A 20401-nucleotide genomic window follows, 5' to 3' on the forward strand; every position below is an offset into this window, starting at 1 on the left:
CAATTTAGATTTTTGAAATTAATTGAACTTCAAGTGATTTTTAATTAAATTTTTTTTGATGATTTCTGTTATTAAAAAATTTATAAGAAATTGCAAACAAAAATTACAATAATATGGAAACTTTTTAAGCGAAAAATTGGTTTCAGATAATTGAATTTTCGAAGATTATAAAAATCATTAAAAATAATTGTAATTTTTGCAAATAATTAAATTTTAAGTAATTTTGAATAAAAAATTTTTGCTAATTTTATTTGCTAATTTTTTTAAAATTATAAACAATTATTAAATTTCATAAAAATTTTAATTTTGAAAAATAGTGTAAGATAATTGAATTTGTGAAGAATTTTATTAAAATTATTAAAAATAATAATTAAGTTAGTGAAGAATTTTAGTTTAAATAATTGAAATAAAGATCTGCATTGTATACTAAAAAAAATGTACTTTGTTTAAAAATTTTATGAAAAAAATGTAAAAAAAAAGTCGAAAAAGTACGAAGCTAAAGTACGCAACGTTTATGATAAACAATTTTTAAAGAAATAATTTTTTAAAATGAAAAATTCTATAATTTTTTGCTTAAAAAATATTTTTTTTATAATTTGTTGATTAATGAAAACTACAAGAAATATTTTTTAGGCAAAGAATTATAGAATTTTTCATTTTAAAAAACGTTTATCATAAACGTTGCGTAGTTTAGCTTCGTAAAAAAGTCGTATAATCCAAGGCCTGTAAATAAATATAATTTTTAAGTTTACCTGTCAAATAACCTAATTTTGCGATTTTTATCAATTAATTATGAGAAAGGGAAATCATTAAATTAAATAAAAATTTTCCAAATATGAAGTCATTGCAATTAACTTTAAGATTTTCTTTGTACTTTTCTTCACCTTTCTTCATAAATATAAGAAATTTCAAAAATAAAATCGCCACTTTGATGATTTTTGTGATATTCAAACATCAATAATTTTTTTTTTTCAGTAGAATCAAAAAATATGATTCTAAAATTCTCCCATATGACGAGAATATAAAAATATTTTAATTGGAAAAAAAGAAAAGGCATAGATTATGAATATTTTATAAATTTTTAATTTCGTAAAAATGCCGCTGTTTGAAAATGCCAGTGTATTCTTTATAACATAAACTATAAGTTAAGCAAATAATGGATGTGATGAGTGTAAAAATTCAATTATTTTATAATAGCGATAAATTTTTTAAATTCGTGTAATTATCGCATGTGTATTATTATTATTATTCATTATTCTTGCATAGACGCTTCTGTCACTTGTGCATTTTGTTGAGCTGGTGCATTATCAGAGCCCTTTTTTTTGCTACCAGAAACAATATCGTCAATTCTCAATAATAAAATTGCCGTTTCAATTGCAGTTTTATATGTTTGCAATTTAACAGCAAGTGGCTCCCAAATTCCACGTTCTTTCATATCAACCAATTGACCAGTTTCACCGTCAATACCCCATGATGTACCACCTGATGCATGTTTAGCGCGTAACGCTGTCAATGTACGAATTGTGTTTGCACCACAATTTTGCGCCAAAGTCCTTGGAATTATTTCAAGTGCCTGTGCAACTGCTTTATAAGGCCATTGTTCAACTCCAGCGAGTGCTGCCGCTTTTTCAGTTATAAGACGTGATACTGCCATTTCCACTGCACCACCACCTGTAAAAAAAAATTGTTTTTCAATATTATTTTAGACAATCAAATTTCTCTTCATATTTAAGGAACATTTAAAAAAAAAATTAATTTCCAAATATTTTGTTCCTTCTAATAAACACTTTTTAAATGATAAATAAAGTTTTGAACGTTCAAATGAACGAAATATTTTAATTTTTGTTTTTAACTTCAATGATGATTAATTTATAAAATATTGCTTTCTATATTCAAAAATACATTAATTTTTAATGTATTTTTTTATATTTGTAGTAATTAAAAAAAAAATGATTTCGTTTATTTCAACATTCACAACATCAATAATAAAATTCTAAAAACCTGGCACAAGTTTAGGTTCCATTAAAAGATTCTTTGCAACATGAAGTGCATCCTGAAGATTTCTCTCAGTTTCATTTAGGACATCTTTACTGGCGCCACGCAACATAATTGTACATGCCTTTGGATCTTTGCATTCAGTGATAAAGCAAAAATATTCGTCACCAAGTTTTTTAATTTCAAATAATCCAGCACCAGTACCAACATCCTCCTCTCTCAATTCATCGGTACGATTAACAACAGTTGCACCACATGCGCGTGCAATTCTATTGATATCAGTTTTTCTTAAACGACGAACAGCCGATATATTTGCCTTCACCAAATAATGTTGCGCCAAATCGGAAACACCCTTTTCCGTAAATACAACATCTGGCTTTAATGCAATAATATCCTCACACAATTTTCTCACATTCTCCTCTTCCATTTCTAAAATTTTTGTAAAATCCGTCTCCTTCATTATTTCAATATTTGTCTGTGATTCACCTTTTTTATATTCCAATGGACAATCAATAAGTACAATACGTGGATTTTTAATAAGTCGACGCATTTTTGGATGTGTCACATCTTTATTGACCATTACACCTTTTAATACGGAACTATCCTCAATACTGCCACCTGGTATTTTTTCTACTTTTGCATAACGTTTAATATCAATTTCACGACGTCCATGCTCCTCCAACATAACAGTGTGTACAGCGTCAAGGGCAATTTCACATGCAAGATCAGACCATTTACCAATGAATTTTGTACCAACGCATGATTTTACAACTTCAGCAAGTTTCTTTCTATCGGCACGATCAAGTTCAAGGCTTAATTCATCATTTAATACAGTCACCATGTCCTCAAGTGCTTGACGATATGCACGAATAATGACTGTTGGATGCATTCCTTGACTGAGAAATGGTTCAGCAGTGGCGAGAATTTCACCAGCGAGAACAATAACCGATGTTGTACCATCGCCAACTTCTTCATCTTGAGTACGGGCAATTTCAATCATTGATTTTGCCGCTGGATGTTGAACAGTGATCTCACGGAGAATTGCATTTCCATCGTTGGTCATTACTATTCCACCCATTGGGTCCATCAACATTTTTAACATTGCTTGTGGGCCAAGACATGTTCTTATTACGTCGGCAATAGCCTTTAAAAAACGAAAAAAAAGAGAAAGATAACATTTTTAAATCTTTTAATTTATTTTTTTTTTCTATAGAAAAAAAAATTTATTTCGATTAAATAAAAAAGTATTTGAACCGAATATACATTTACTAAATCTAAGTATTTTATTTTATCGTATCAAATAAATTGTTATTTGAATCAAATACAAAATATTTAAATCAAATAAATGGAATATTCAAAGCTAATAAATAATTATTTTAATCAATTATGAAAATTATTTCATTCAAATAAATATTTACTAGACATAAGTATTTTATTTTATCGTATCAAATAAATAATTATTTGAATCAAATACAAAGTATTCAAATCAAATAAATGGAATATTCAAAACAAATAAATAATTATTTGAATTAATTATGAAAATTATTTCATTCAATACTGCATGTGTTTTGATTCAAATAAATATTTATTTGCATTAATAAAATATTTTTCTTGAAACAACTAAAAATTTTCTTGAATGAAATATTCGATTATTTGTCATAAGTAATTGTTTTAATTGAAACTAAAACCTCTTTAATTGCGGCAATTATTATTTTATTTGATCTAAATACATAATTTATTTGCATAAAATGTAAGAATTTTTTTATTCAAATGAATCAAAATTTGAATAAAAAAAATAATTAAAAAATATGTGATTTCCACATACTATGATGTGAATTTTCAAAAAAAGTGTAACATTTAATTGATTAAAATATTTTATTATTTGCCTTGATAAAATACTGTTATTAAATAATTTAGTTGACTTGAATCAGTTAAATAAATTTATTGTATCAAATACTTTTTATTTGTTTCAATAAAACGAAATATTTGAGTGAAATAAATAAATTAATTGTTTCAAGTAAATCATTATTATCGTTTCAAATAAATATTTAATTGATTGAAATAATTTTTTTTATTTGTCTTGATAAAATAGTGTACCTATTAGGATTAAATAACGAATTATTTGTATTAAATAATTCAGTTTATTTGAATCAATTACATAAATTTATTGTGTCAAATACTTTTTATTTGTATCAAATAAACGAAATATTTGAGTGAAATAAATGAATGAATAGTTTCAAGTAACTCATTATTTGTATTAAATAAATTCATTTATTCAATTCAATTAATTATTTAATTGAACCAAATACGATTTATTTGGTTCAAATAAATGCGATTCAAATAATTCAAGTTATTTGAATCAAATACATATTTTTTTGATCCAAATAAAAAGTATTTGAACCAATTAAATATTTTTCAAATAATTTGAAGTATTTGAATCAAATAAATTTTTTTTTCAGTGTATACGATTCTAAATAATTTGTTTATATAAAATTACAATCATGTCCACTAATTTAGTTATTTTAAATTAGTTATTTTTTAAAAACATATTTTATGCTGAATTGTCCTAAGCGAGCTCAAAAACGATTAAACCATGAACTCAAAATTAAAATTTTTTGAAAATAATTCAATTTTAAAATTCATAAATAATACTTTTTTTTATCCAAAAACATTCAAAAATTATTATTTTTCAATAACAAAATTTGCACTAAATTGTTTTACTCCTGAAAAATATTAAAATAATCATAAAATTTATGAAAAATGACAATTTTTTAAAAATAAGTCAATTTTTAATTCAAAAAACCTTTTTTTTTAATCCGCAAAAAAATACAATTGTAACATGTACGCAAAATTAAATTTTTTGAAAATAATTCAATTTTAAAATTTATAAATAAAAATTTGTTCCAAAATATGTATTCAAAAATTATTATTTTTTAATAAAAAATTTGATACTGAAACATTTTACTCCTCCAGAACTCCAAAAATATTGTTAAAAATTATTATATTTCAAAAACTAATAATAATAATAATTTTTTAATATTTCTAGGTTAAAAAAATTTTAATTAAATTTTAATTTTACTTAATTTGAATAATTTATTATTAAAAATTTTGAAAATTGTTGTAAAAAGAATTTTTTTTCTCATCTAGAACAATATTATTTATTTTTAAATGAAACTGAAGTTACCAACGTTGATTCAACGAAAAAATAAAATTTAAGGATACTAATTCTCATCAATGAAATTTGATTATTTTCAACCTTCTGAAATCTGAAATAAAAAAAAACAATATTTATCATTGTTTTGTCACGGATTTTCCGAAAATTTCGATATTTCAAATAATTTTGATATTTCCTCAACTCGGAAGCAATTTTTCTCGTTTGATAATTATTTGTTTCAATGCTAGAAGCATTTTAAAAAACAGAAAAATTGCTTCCAAGTCGGGGAAAACAGTGATTTTGACTTTTTTCTCACAGCTTTTTCCGAAAATCCCGAAATTTCAAAAAAATTTCTATTTCCCCAACTTGGAAGCAAATTTTCTTTTTTTTTAAAGGCTTCTAGCATTGAAATAAATAATTTATCAAAACAAAAAAATTGCTTCCGAGGCGAGGAAATAACAATTTACTTGAAATTTCGAGATTTTCGGAAAATCCGTGACAAAAAAATCAAAATCACTGCTTTCCCCGACTTGGAAGCAATTTTCCTGTGTTTTAAAACGATTCTAGCATTGAAATACATAATTATCAAACGCGAAAAATTGCTCCCGTGGCGAGGAAATAGCATATTACTTGAAATTTCGAGATTTTCGAAAAAATCCGTGACAAATAATTCAAAATCACTGCTTTCCCCGACTTGGAAGCAAATTTTTCTGCTTTTTAAAAGGCTTCTAGCATTGAAATAAATAATTATCAAACGAGAAAAATTGCTTCCGAGTCGAGGAAATATCAAAATTATTTGAAATTTCGAAATTTTCGGAAAATCCGGGACAAAACAATGATAAATATGGTTTTTTTTTTGTATTTCAGATTTTAGAGGATTGAAAATAATCAAATTTCATTGATGGGAATTAGAATCTTTAAATTTCATTTTTTCATTGAATCAACGTTGATAACTTCAGTTTCATTATTTTCAATTACATTTAAGTGGCTTTTTTAAAATTAATGTATTTTTATTTTTTGAAATTCAAGTCCTAATTAATAATTATTTAAAAAAAAATGTTTTGCAGCACAAATTAGAAAAAAATTACTTTTTTGTAAAAAATAAAATGGCTTTGCTAATTTATTTTTATATTACACATTAATAATTTTGGTGGACTAAATTCACGAAATCGCATTATTTTATCAAAAGATTTGTTTATTTCATTAAATTTTCAAAATTTTGAATTATCAACAATAATTTTATCATTTAATAATTCGAATTTTTAACAATTCGATAAAATGACGTCAGATTGAAAATTGAATTCTTTTAAAAAGTCCCCAAATCAAAAGAAAAATTTGCCATTAAAAATTAGAATTTTAAGCCGCAATTTGTAAAAGTAAATTAATATATAAAGCAAGTTTAGGATTTTCAAATAAAAAGAAAATTTTAGGGGCAAAATAATTATTAAAAAAACAAAATTTTAAAAAATCGTAAAAAAAGGAATGAAAAATTGAAATAAATAAATAGTAATTTCAAAAAAAAAAAGAAAAATTTTACATTCTGTACTGTTTAGAATTATTTTTTATTTTGAAAAAAAAATTTACCAACTTTTTCTATTATTTCTTTTGTAAACTAAATTTCAAATAACCAAAAATAAAATGTACCTATAATTTTTAAATAATTATTTTTAATCGAATATAAAATAGTATAAATATTAATAAATAAATAAATATATTATTAAATAATTAATTCTTATGCTTAAAAGGGCATTTTTATATTTATAAGGTATAATTAAATTAAAGTTTTAATTTATTTGACCAATTATGTTTTTTTTATAAACGAAATATATAAACCATATATTTTTAGGTTATGAGCGAAAAAGCTTCATACGTTGTTTGAAAAAAAAAACAATGAAAATTTAATCAAAATTCATACAAATTAGAATTTAATTATTAAACTAAATTTTTCGACACATAACTAATTAAATCAATTACTAAAAAAACATTTTATTTTAATTTCCATCTATAACGTCCGGTTATATTGGAAAATGACGTCACAACTTGTACAGAAAAATGTTTCAACTCCAAAATTTTAAATTTCATTTTTAACATTCATTAAAAAAAAATATAAAGATCTGAATATTCACAATGAGAAAAAATATAAATTATTTCTTAAAAAATAATTTTATTTTATTCTATTGTTAAGTTAATAATTTTTTTTTTTTTTTTATGAAAATGTGGGTGTAAAACCGGTAAAAGTCCTTATAAGGAAATGTACTACATTTAGTGAAGGACTCACCTTTCCAGCTTGTATATTTTCCTTCTGAACTTTTTTTCCAGAATCTCTTTTTGTGTTCTCACCTGCAATTATGAAAGTAGATGACATAATTGAAATTCTATTGAATTTATTTCCTTAATACATATATATTAACTAATGATGCTTAAGACTATAAAAAACAAAACTATAACGATTTCATATTTTAATATTTTTTCAACTTACTGAGAACAACGATTGGGGCAGAGCCCGGAAACATGTTTGTGTTTTGTTTTTTAAAAAAAATTCCAAAACTTGAAGAAAAATAATTTATTGATTGACAAATTTATTTACACTTATTTTAATTAAAAAATGAAATGACAATTTTCAGTCAACCACGAGGAGAAAAAAAGTCTTAGCGCAGAACATGGGATGAGTGCAAACTAACCACAAAGCATTTCTTTTCCTTTTGCGCAAGCGCAACGAATCTTCTTTCATTGGTTTGACGATTTTAAACGCAATTATTCAAATCTATTAAAAAAAAAAAATTATAATTTGTTTTGGTTATTTATTATGATTATTATTTTAGTATAAATTATTTATTTATTAATATGTGACATTTGCACTAAAATTAAAATTTAAAAAGTAGTATATATATATATAATAAATGTAAATTCAATTTTTTTAAATTTATAATTTACTTGGATATTCAATTTTAAAAACTATTTTTAAATAATTTCTAAAATATTATCTTTTGAAGAAATGAAAAAAATAACATTTTCATTTTAATAAATATTAAATATTTTATTTATGGTTACAAAAACTTTGAATAAAATCAATGAATATAAACTATTTGATATTTTTTTTTTCATGTTGATATGTAATTCTACAGAAAAAAATTTAGTTAATATTTTGCAGTAGAGGCTATAAATTATTAAAAATAGCTCAAAACAAATATAATAATTATACATATAATTATTATCAATGATGATGATGATGATACAGACTTCAAAGTGTAGTAAGAGATTAAGAAAATTATGAAAAAGTATCATTTTTTTAAAAAAAAGTTATCCCCAAAATTGAAAAATTATCAAAAAAGTGCGGCATCTTTAAAATGAAGTAAAATTAGTTTTCTAAGTTTAACGTTAAAGTGTAAATATTTTTTTGTCTAAAAAAAATTAAAAGAAAAATTCTGAAGAATAAAATTAACATCATTTTTCTCTTGATTATTTTCAAAAAAAAAAATATCTTTTTTTTTAAATTTTGATTAAATTTTTGTTTTTGGCACAACGGTAGGAACGTACGATTTTTCCATAAAAATGATTTTTCAAATAAATTTTTATTTTACAAAATAGCATTTAATATACAGAATTTATTTTAAACGAATGTTTACTCAAAAGAATTTTCAAAGTACTGAATTTTTATTTTACAAAATTTTTCTTTATCCAACTGTTTCTTGAAAAGAATTCTAATTTTTAAATCCTAGAACTTGGAATCGGAAGCTTATAAAAAAAATATTTAGTATTTTGAAACAACAATTTTAATTTTAAAAATCTTAAAAAAATTTAATTATTTCTAAAAATATTAACAATTTTATTTCAATAAATTTTATTCATTTATTTAAAAATTCAATTAAATAAAACATTTTTTAATTAAAAATTCTTTCAAATTCAATAACTGTTTGAAACTTTGTTAATAATTTTTAGCAATTCTAATTTACAAAAATTTTCATTCAAAATCTCATGAAATTCAATTATTATTAAGAATTTTGATTCAAATTTTTTGTTGAAATAATTATATTTAATAACTTTAATCAAAATCTTGTGATTTCAATTATTTAAAACATTTTTCAATTCAAAATACTCTAAAATTCAATTATTGTCTGAATTTCGGTTAAATTAGAATTATTTGAAAAAAAAAAAACAGTTGAGTAAAGAGAAATTTTGTAAAATAAAAATTCTGTCAAAAAAAAATTTAACAAATTGAAAATTCTATTGAGTTAAAGGTCGTTTAAAAAGAAATTATGTTAAATGCTATTTTGAAAAATAAAAATTTGTGTAAAAAATAATTATATAAAGAAGTAGTTTACGCGGACAATAATAAATCATCAACTTAACGAGCTTTTAGGAATCAAAAAATTCTTGAAATTTTTGATTTTTAAAATTATTTTTTGAAAAAAGTAGCACTTAATGGCTTTTGGACAAAATTAGTAGTAAAAATGTAGCCTTGTCGAAAAAAAAAATATTAAAAAAGTAAAAAAGTGTTTCACTTCGAAGCCTGTGATATAATAATAATAGGGTGAAAATAAATGAAAACAGACAATTGAAATACTTTCGTTTCCGATTTTCAATTCTGATTGTTGTAAAAGAAAAATTCTAATTGTTACTAAAAAATTAAATTAAAAAAAGAAAACAGATAAATTGAATATATGAGACCAAAGTGTTTCAAGTGGCTGTTTTTATTTATTTTTACCCAATAATAAATAATATTACTATTAATAATAATAATAATTTATAAATAGTGTAAATATAAATAATTAACATACCTATATAACTATTAAATAAAAAATCAAACCAACGGATCGTAAAAGCACCTAATTCGCTTCCTATTAAATAGAAATTGTAATTTTTATTAAAATACAACTTCAAAATATTAAAAATTTAATTATTTACACTTGCCCTATGCAAATTTTAAAATATAAATTGTTTTTTTATTTCGAGAAAAGAAAATATAAAGTTAAAGTAACTTTTGTTTTGATTTTTTCTTAAAGTACATATAAAAAGCATTTTTGTTTTAAAAAAAAATACTAATCTTATTTTTCTTTAACTCGTAATAAATCCAAGTTTTTTTTTACACATATCACTTCAAATTTGGAGGATTTAACATTTCAAAGTGTCAAGAAAATGTTATGCTGATAAAAATGAATTTTTCAATTTAATCCTTTGAGGAGGAAATTTTTTTCTTAAAAAATCACATTTAATGTTTTAACAAGTTTTTCAGCGAAAAAAATCTAAAAACAAGTTTGGAATTGGAAATTTATTAAACTAAATAAAAAATATTGCTGTAATATTCAGTTTTAAAAAATCAAGGATCTTGTGTATAAGATAAAAAATTGTCATGAAAGCAACACTGGTTCTGAACGAATTAAACAATTTTAATTATTTATTTATAAAAAAAAAACTTTTTTAATTTTTTAAAAATATTTTTAAAAAAATTCCCACGTAACTTTAAATGAAGGAAAACTTCAAGAATGTTACTTCAAAAATATTAAATCTTAAATTAATCATTAAAAAAAAAAAAAAAAAAAAATGAAATATTTCCCTAATTTTTTAATGATTAATTCAGAAAATAGCGTCTACGATCCGTCGGTTCATAATTTAAATTTTTATAAAAAAAAATTGTTCCTGTTTCAAAATAAATTACACATGTCGAACGTGAAAACTGACAATATATTCTGCATTGGTTCTTTGGACTGAAATTGCAAAAGGATCAGTTGGATGGAAAGTGAAGGCCACTAATCTTCTTGCAACAACTGGCGGTGTTCTTCCCAACATTCCCGCGTACATTCGAAACTTTAAAAGTCCAGAATCACGTGCGTAGAATCTAAAATGGTTGCAATTTTTATTTTTAAATTAGCTTAATATATTTTTTATTTATTTATTATTTTGAATATTAATTGGAAATTATTATATAAATTACCGAATGGGATGTTCGCCACAAGCCTTTGGACGTTCCATCATTGACACCCATTTATCATCATATGAAAATAATGAAAGATCAAGATACGGTGAACTTGAATACGATTGTGCACAAATTGGCAATTGAGCAAGTAATCTTTTTGTTGCTTCCGTTATACCCCCATATCTGGCACTGACAATTGTCTGTTTAAATCTCTGCTGCATTATTCTAATTAAAAAAAAACATATATTAATTATAATTTTAAGAATAATTTAACTCTCCTGTTAAAATCTGACGAAAATATTTTATTATATTTGTGGAAATATTAAATTTGAAAATTTTTTTTTACTTAAAAGGCTTTAATTTTAGGACTTCAAAAATTTTACATCTCTCTAATGTCAAGAATAGAGGAATGTGAAATTGTTTTGTTAACTTTAAGTCTTAGAATTAACCTTTTAAAATAAAAAAAAATTCAAATTTAAGATTTCCGAAATGGAGCAAAATACCTTCGTCCAATTTTAAGAATAATAATAATAATTTTAATCATTGTGACTTTTGGACAAAATTAGTAGTAAAAAAAAAAGTAGTCTTGTCGAAAAAAAAAATATCAAAAAAGTAAAAAAAACAGTGTGTCACTTCAAAGCATGAATTTTTAAAAAGAAAGAAAAGATAAAATATTTACCTTGCATAAATATTATTTGAAGGCGAGCACATAAATTGACAATCGGAACTCACTCGGGCATTTCGGAAAAAATCACTAAAATTTTCAAATTGAGTCAACAGCTGAGTGGAAGCATTATCGTAAGCCGCTAAAACTTTAGCAGTTACCATATTATAAACAACTAGCAGTGCTGGTTGAGCATTTGGCTCGCTTGCCTGTAATGTTGCTACATCTTCAGTTGCATATCTAACAAGAATGTGATTTGTGTCCAATAATTGCATTTTCCACATTCTCAATGCATTGTACTAAAAAAAAAAATCCAAAATTGTAAATACATAAACAATAATAATAAATAAATAAATTCATCTGTAAATAATAAAGGATAGAATATATTATCCCAATTTTTATGAAAATATAATTTAATTAAATATATTATTACAGAGTGTCTAAGTAACAACTGCTAGGAAAAAAATTCCCTGACTTTTCTCTGACCTAAATTACACTAAAAAATTTTTATTTTGATCAAATAAAATTTATTTTGATACAATTAAATCATTTACCTATCTATTATCCAGTAATTTCATATGTATTTGAAACAAATAAATAATGTTTCGTAAAAAATAAAATATTTAAATGAAATAAATAAACTAATTGGGGACGTATAAATATTTTCAGCATTTAACATAAAAGAATATTTACGGCGTCAAATTTTAAATTATTAAATTTTTATTTAGTAAAATTATATAAAGCAGATTTTCTAGTAAATTGAATTTAAAAATTATACAATAATTTTAATTTAACGGAATTTATGTCAAGAAAAATTGCATAATGAACAATTTTTTTAACAGAATTGTTATTTTAGTAAATTTCGATTTATCAAATTATTTACTTAACAGAATTGTCATTGAATAAATCCACAATTAACAGAATTTCTAATTAACAAAATTCTTAATTAACAAATTTTTTATTAAAGAAAATTTTCATTCCAACTAATTCTTATTTAACAGAATTCACATTTAAGAAAAATTCTACTTAGTTCTTTTGTTGTCAATTTTTACAGACATAAATTTCGTTAAATTGAAATTATATAATAATTTAAAATTTTTAAAAAGTATTTAAAAAAATGCTTTATAAAAATTCTGCTAAATAGAAATTCATTTGAATCGAATTTTAGTTAAATGTAAATTGAAAATTTTGCATAATATAAAATCCACTTTATACAATTTTGCTAAATAGAAATTCGATAATTTAATATTCGACGCCGTAAAAATTTTTTATAAGTTAAATGTGGATATTAGCATTAAATAATAAATTATTCGTATATTAATGAATAATTTACTTTATTTGAAGTTGAACCGATAAAATAAAATTGTATCAAATAATTTTTATTTATATTAAAAAACCAAATATTTCACTGAAAAAAAATTAATTAATTCTTATCCAAGTTTAAAAAATCATTTATTAGATTCAACAAATAGTGGTAAATAATTATTTACTAAATGAATATGATATATCACATGCTTAATAAATGAGTGTGAAGATCAACTTTTTAATTTGCATTTGCTTTGGGAAAAAAGTAAAAAAAAATTTGAGTAACTTTAATTTATTTATAAAAAATTCCAGAAAATTTTTAATTATAAACAAACAAAAATTATGAGTTACTTTGAGAAAGTCATATTTTTTTTGTAAACAAAATTTTTCCTTTAACTATTTCCTGTATTAATTTTCAATTTGACCCAAACGTTTTTAAGCTTTTTTTTTAATTTTGTTTTTTTTTGGAGGGGGGTTTTATGAAAAAATATAAACTCACCACGTCAAAATATTGATAAAATCGTCTCAATTCATAAGGATCACGATTGGTGTAACTTATGTAATCTGCTCGTTTATAAAGATAAACCAAAAGTTTGTGTTTGAGACTATTGATTGTGGCATCTCTAAATGGTCTGGAATTAATTCCATGCCAGGCACTTGTGACTAAATATGCTTCATCCTCGAGACAAAACCTAAATGAAAACAAAAAATTATCCATTAAATATTATTAAAAATTAAATTTAACAAAAAATATTAAGGGTATGTGGGAACCTCCCACGTGACCTAGTATGGGAAAATGTGTTTTGATAGTATACATCTTACTCTAAAACGAGAAAAGATTTTTGTCTAAAATTTTGAGAGATGATAGATTTTGGTACAAGGAGTCTTCGCTGTTCTCCGAAAAATACATAATTTTGCGTTAAATTATTAAAAAATAAAGTTTAAAAAGTGGCATTTTTAAACGAAAATGAAAAGAAACATGACGGCGCATACACAGATACATATTCATTTTTTATTCTATTCAATGATAGGTAATAATTGCCATTATATATTTATTTAAAAATTCTTAATTTTTCTTTACCTGCCAATGGTTCTCACATTTATAAACATTCCATCCAATAATTGAAAAATGTGTATCGTTTGATGTTGAACAGATAATACTGCTAAAATATCTTTATAAAGATAAAGGCCTAAAAAAGAAGTGATTTTTAAATTTCATTTACTTTTTTTTTTATTTAATATAAATAAAAGATTTCCCCTCCTCCCTTCAAATAGAAAATAATTTCTAAAAATAAAAAAATTGTAATTAAAAAAGAAATTCTAGTAGTAAAAATATTTTATTTTCGATATAGAAAAATAAAATATATATGATTTAATATTGGTGAAAAAATTTTACCTTGATTATGGGACAAATAAATTTTATCCACTTTAAAATGTCGCGTATCACAAAGTTTACCACAACGCAAATCAACGAGATGTAAACTATAATCTTCAAGTGGAGATCTTGGATTTGGCGTGAGTGCTTCGTTATTCGAGTAAATCTTTAAAAATAAAAAAAAAATTTCAATCGTATTTTTAATAAAGAAATTAATTTCTTATATTTAATTTTTTCTTAATCGTCATGTTTTTTCTTTCATTAAAACAGTGAGAAAAAAATGACCATTGAGAAGAGAAAAAATTCCTGTTAATATTTCTTGTCTATTTAAAATATAAAAATGAAAAAAAAATCCAAAGATTATAAAACTTCTTTTCATTTACTTTATTTTGGATAAGTTGAAATTTATTTTAATTACTTTATTCTTTTTACAAATAATTATCGAAATTCGCAAAATTAGATTATTTGACAGAAAGAAAGGTAATAAAAATAGTAAAAATAATGTATTTATTAAAAAATGTTATTCAAGACATTATATATATATAATTAAATAAATAAATAATGTAAATTTTCATGTATACTATAAAAATGCATTTTTTTTTTGACAATTTCTTCAAATTAACAACAAACAATTATTTTATATGATATTTTTTTTAAATACCTGATAAAAATGAGGTCTAAGATCGTCTGGAATATGAGCAGCGGAACCAACAATAACATATCGTTCATCGTCAGTAAATAAACTACATTCTCTATTCAATTGTTCATTACTTTGTACAACATTAACAATCCATTTGATCTGGAACAATTAATTATAATATAATTAATTAATATACATCTAAATTATTAATAACATTAATAACTTGATTATTGATTTTTAAAATTAATTAATTAATTATTACAGCTGGTTGTTATACAATTTTCATTATAATTTTCCCTGACATTTTTTAAATTTTGTTCTTTTTTTTCATCAAACGTGAATTCTATTAAAAAAAAAATTGTGATAAATGAAAATTTGATCAAATGAAAATTATGTTAAACAAACATTGTATAAAGAATAATTAAAATTAAAAAAAAAAAATTCAATTACATACCTATTTTCAAAAGTTTTAATGAAATTTTTTTTAAAAATTCAATTATTTTCAAGGCTATTCATCAATTTTTGTGAAATTTCAATTTCTTACAATTCTTTTAATTCAATATATTCGAGAATTTAATTATTTTCAATAATATAATTGAAATTATTGTTATAAAAAAAAATAATTAGGTATTTCAACATTTTTTAATAAAATATTCGATGTCAAATTGAATTATATTTGAAATTTTTAGTTTAGATTCTTTTTAAAAATAAAAAAATTCAAAACTTTTAATTGCAACTCCTTCAATATTAATTAAATTTATCTCTATTAAATCCATATAATTATTTTATTTATATAAAAAAAGTGTTAATTAAAATTCTAAATTATTATTCAAGCAATCACAAAATTAAAGTGATTGCTTTTAATAAATTCATTTTAATTTCAATAAAATTTATTTATTTTTAAAAAAGTTACTTTATAAATTAATTTTTAAAAATTTCACTATATTTTTTAAAACTTCAAGATATCAATAATTTCCATGCAAATATTGAAATTTAATTTTTACAAATAATTGAGGAGCCGGATCGTAGAACCGATTCTTCGCTCGAACTCACGCAGAAGTATTGTCCGCCCCTCCACTATACCATCAAATTTTAAAACTCATAAATAAAATATTTAAAAAATATTAGGTTATGCAGAAGAAAAAAATACATATTTTATCTATTTGAAACTTTTTTCTAAAATGTAATTTATTAGTACTAAAAAATGAAAACTGAAAAATTTTTTTTTCGAAAATAAATTACTTTTTAATAAATATATCGTCCTTTTTCGGTCAAATATTGACGAAATTTTGTGAAATTTTGTAAGCATACACAATATACACAACAGAAGCCTACAAGCTATAAAAAATAAGAAAAATCACATTATTTATTTATTAAAAAATTTTAAAAGACGTCATTTACAAATAGAGGAATTTCACTTTTCAACACAAAAAAGTATGCGATGAATTTTCAAATTATGAAAACTTCTCGCGAGAAAGTTTTTCCTTTACTAATCAGGAAGTTTTTCCCACAATTTCAAACTGATTCGAATATAAATAAAGAAAATACGAGGAAAATAGCGAAACCGTACTTTCGTTCGCAACGAGAATGTAAAAAGGCAGCCATGTTTGTCGTCGCAATGACACGCGCGCACACACACACACACATATATGTAAACAACTTGAGGAAGCCTTAGTTGCTGCTGTGTGTGTGTGTGTGCGCGCGTGTCATTGCGACGACAAACATGGCTGCCTTTTTACATTCTCGTTGCGAACGAAAGTACGGTTTCGCTATTTTCCTCGTATTTTCTTTATTTATATTCGAATCAGTTTGAAATTGTGGGAAAAACTTCCTGATTAGTAAAGGAAAAACTTTCTCGCGAGAAGTTTTCATAATTTGAAAATTCATCGCATACTTTTTTGTGTTGAAAAGTGAAATTCCTCTATTTGTAAATGACGTCTTTTAAAATTTTTTAATAAATAAATAATGTGATTTTTCTTATTTTTTATAGCTTGTAGGCTTCTGTTGTGTATATTGTGTATGCTTACAAAATTTCACAAAATTTCGTCAATATTTGACCGAAAAAGGACGATATATTTATTAAAAAGTAATTTATTTTCGAAAAAAAAATTTTTCAGTTTTCATTTTTTAGTACTAATAAATTACATTTTAGAAAAAAGTTTCAAATAGATAAAATATGTATTTTTTTCTTCTGCATAACCTAATATTTTTTAAATATTTTATTTATGAGTTTTAAAATTTGATGGTATAGTGGAGGGGCGGACAATACTTCTGCGTGAGTTCGAGCGAAGAATCGGTTCTACGATCCGGCTCCTCAATTTTGATTTAGTTCTGAGTTAGAGGAAACAAGAATTTTCGAATTTGCTTCATAATTATTATTTTTCATCCACAATTTTTTAAAATGCTTGTTTCAGTGATTCTGAACAAGCAATTGTATAAATTTAAAAAAATTTCTAAAAATTATTTATTTTTAAATAAAATTTTTAAAAAATAAAAAAATTTTGTAGTATCGTAAATAATTTTTCTTCAATTTTTCATAATGGAATATGATTATAGTTTCAAAAGATAGAAAAAAATGTACATTTTTACATAACGTAAAATTTGAATAGGTAATTGAAATTTTAATAATTTTGATTGAGTTCGAAGTGAGAGGAAACAAGAATTTTCGAATTTGCTTCATAATTGTGGTCAAAAAATTAATTTGTGATAAAATATTAAATTAAAATATTGAATATTCAAAGGAAAATGTAAGGAGAGATAACAACAATAGAATCGACTGGAAGTCTAGTCATAATAAACCATTTATGACACTCTATTATATTAATTGTCCTTCTATACCTGAATATTGAAATTATAATAGTAATATTAATTAAAGTATTGTTTATGTTTCGTTGCGTTCTGTCGCCGTCAGATGGCAGAAGCACGCAGGGAGGACAAAATCGCAGTTAATATATTACTTTTCTACTTTTACTTTCAATATATATTGATATAGGATTCATATAATATAGGAGAAGCAAGTTTTCAAGTTAATAAATAGAATAATAAATAGAAGCAAGTTAATAAATATTTTACTTTAAATAAATAATGTTATTAGATATTAAATTCATTTTATTAATTCTATAATGAGAATAATTCTATAAGAATATTATTAAGAAAATTTATTTCGAATATTTCAGAATCTGACTGATTGTAAAACAAATTTTCACAAATTTTATGTAAGTAGGGCAAATTTCTAGAAAAAAATTCTTAAAGTTCCATTTTTAAAATTTTTTCAAGTCTTAATTTAAGCAATTTATTCGAATTCAAAATTTTGTCAAAGTTTTTAGTTTTGATGGTCAAAATAATTTTAGGCACAACTTAATCAAGTTTTACAGATTTTTAAATAATAATTTTGTAATTGTTAAAAGTTGAAATTTTTTTTTGAAATAATTGAATTTCAAAAGATTTTATTAATTTTCAGACTATAATTAAATTTTACAGAACTAAAAATAATTTATCAAATAATTTTAAGATAACATTTCTTAAAAGTAATTGAATTTTCAAAGATTTACAATTTAGATTTTTGAAATTAATTGAACTTCAAGTGATTTTTAAATTAAAATTTTTTGGTAATTTTATTTGCTAATTTTTTAAAAATTATAAACAATTATTCAATTTCATAAAAATTTTAATTTGAAAAATAGTGTAAGATAATTGAATTTGTGAAGAATTTCATTAAAATTATAAAAAAAAATTTTTTTAGTAAAGATCTGAGGAGTAAATTTTCAAAATCTGATAAATCCATTTTTCAAAAAAATGGAGATAAACATAAATTTAATATTTTAAGGACCTCACAAATCTTCCTGTCGCTGTTAAATTTAAGAATAAAAAATTTGTTAACAACGAATTTTCAATTCAAAAACTTTTGTACATAACCAAGATGAGTTATAATTTTTATGTTTTTTATTAGAAAAAATTACCAATACCTGTAAATCATTAAATTATGATAAAGTTTAATTAAAAACAGAACGTCTTGAATATAAAAACATTGTTATAGAATTAAACTATTACAAATTTTATATTTTAAAATTAACTGCAGTGGTTATGTGAGAAAAGTCATTTGTTTCAATTTCTCGAAATAAGAAAATATGGATTTATCAGGTTTTGAAAATTTGCTCCTCATCTGCATTGTATACAAAAAAAAAAACGTATTTTGTTTAAAAATTTTGGAAAAAAAAATGTAAAAAAAAAGTCGAAAAAGTCGCATTTTATTAAAATCAGTCAAAAAAAAAGTCATATAATCCGAGGCCTGAGTGATTGAATTATTTTCAAAGGTAAAAAAAATAAATTCAAGAAGAATACAAAATATATTTAAGGATCAATGGACTACTTTGATTTTTAATACATATTTAAATATGTTAGGTACTTTATAATATATTATTTGTAAATTACCTTAAAAAAACGTTTGAAAATATCCCTTCTGATATGAAAAGTCTCTTCATTTTTTTGTCCAATATATTCGCCCTCACAACCATCCAAAAGATCAGCAGCAGCCGATGCACCTTGATATTCATAAATTTCAATTGACGTTTGATCTAAACTAAATGCAACCAAATATCTTCCGTCTGGACTAAATTTTCTTAAAAAACACGGTGGTTTCTCAACATTTACAACGGTAAAATTTGGAAAGACATTTTGATAAAATTGTCGTGCTACCAACACTTGAGTTCCTGGATATAAACATCCTAATGTTTCTCTTCTACGTAAACGAATTGCAATATTTTGTGGGCCTAATTTTCGTGGTGTTATTAAACAAGTGTCCGTTCCAAATTCGTTTTCTTCTTCCATTACGGATATTTTTTATTATACTACACAATTTATTCATAACAAATTCATATAAAGGTATATAAATATTTGTCAAATATTGTGCGTTTTTTTTTTTTTTTTTTTTGAGGTTAGATTTATTTTACTTATGCGCAATAATTTTCCTTCTTTTAACAATAAAATTTAACTAAAACAGTCAATAATATTTGATGCAAAAAATATAAATTTAATATATTTACATATATAGGAAATAAAAACTACCTAACCTCAACATGACAGTTTTTTAAAAATACACTCACATTCATTCGACTTAATTGTTTTTTTTATTTTTATAAAAATATATAAACGTATCAAATATATGTGAAAAAGTTCATTTACAATAAAATGTTAATAATTTGTTTGTTGAATTTTATAAAAATTATTGCAATACGTGCATGGGACTTGTTTTGTTTTTTAATTTTGGACTATCGATATCCATTACGATTATCGATATTAACTTTCGATATATCGTGAAATATCGATACCAAATTCCCTCGATATATCGCTTGTAC

The 20401-nt window shown here is 22.7% G+C and overlaps 2 protein-coding genes across 3 annotated transcripts; both read right to left on the bottom strand.

Annotated features, from left to right (window-relative positions):
* Nucleotides 1-1060: 1060 nt before the first annotated feature.
* Nucleotides 1061-7816, bottom strand: LOC127290453 (T-complex protein 1 subunit gamma). The gene is made up of 4 exons (XM_051319019.1): nucleotides 7629-7816; nucleotides 7428-7489; nucleotides 2002-3139; nucleotides 1061-1671 (listed from the first exon to the last, which is right to left on the bottom strand). Exons 1-4 carry the CDS (start codon nucleotides 7660-7662, stop codon nucleotides 1253-1255), a joined length of 1653 nt encoding a protein of 550 aa, XP_051174976.1. The 5' UTR covers nucleotides 7663-7816; the 3' UTR covers nucleotides 1061-1252.
* LOC127290452 (DET1 homolog) lies at nucleotides 7698-20297 on the bottom strand. Of its 2 annotated transcripts, none has more exons than XR_007844352.1 (9): nucleotides 19479-20289; nucleotides 15069-15206; nucleotides 14429-14573; nucleotides 14114-14222; nucleotides 13532-13724; nucleotides 11743-12026; nucleotides 11082-11288; nucleotides 9928-10985; nucleotides 7698-7913 (listed from the first exon to the last, which is right to left on the bottom strand). XR_007844352.1 is itself a non-coding variant. In XM_051319018.1 (9 exons), exons 2-9 carry the CDS (start codon nucleotides 19872-19874, stop codon nucleotides 10802-10804), a joined length of 1656 nt encoding a protein of 551 aa, XP_051174975.1. In that variant the 5' UTR covers nucleotides 19875-19894; nucleotides 20150-20297; the 3' UTR covers nucleotides 9754-10801. The 2 variants fall into 2 exon arrangements, 1 of the variants encoding a protein (XP_051174975.1); XM_051319018.1 differs by lacking the exon at nucleotides 7698-7913 and having other exon boundaries at nucleotides 9754-10985; nucleotides 19479-19894; nucleotides 20150-20297.
* Nucleotides 20298-20401: the final 104 nt, after the last annotated feature.

Source organism: Leptopilina boulardi, unplaced genomic scaffold, assembly GCF_019393585.1.
Source record: "Leptopilina boulardi isolate dan_hultmark-lab unplaced genomic scaffold, ZJU_Lbou_2.1 LbouV2_69, whole genome shotgun sequence".
Lineage (NCBI taxonomy): Eukaryota > Metazoa > Arthropoda > Insecta > Hymenoptera > Figitidae > Leptopilina > Leptopilina boulardi.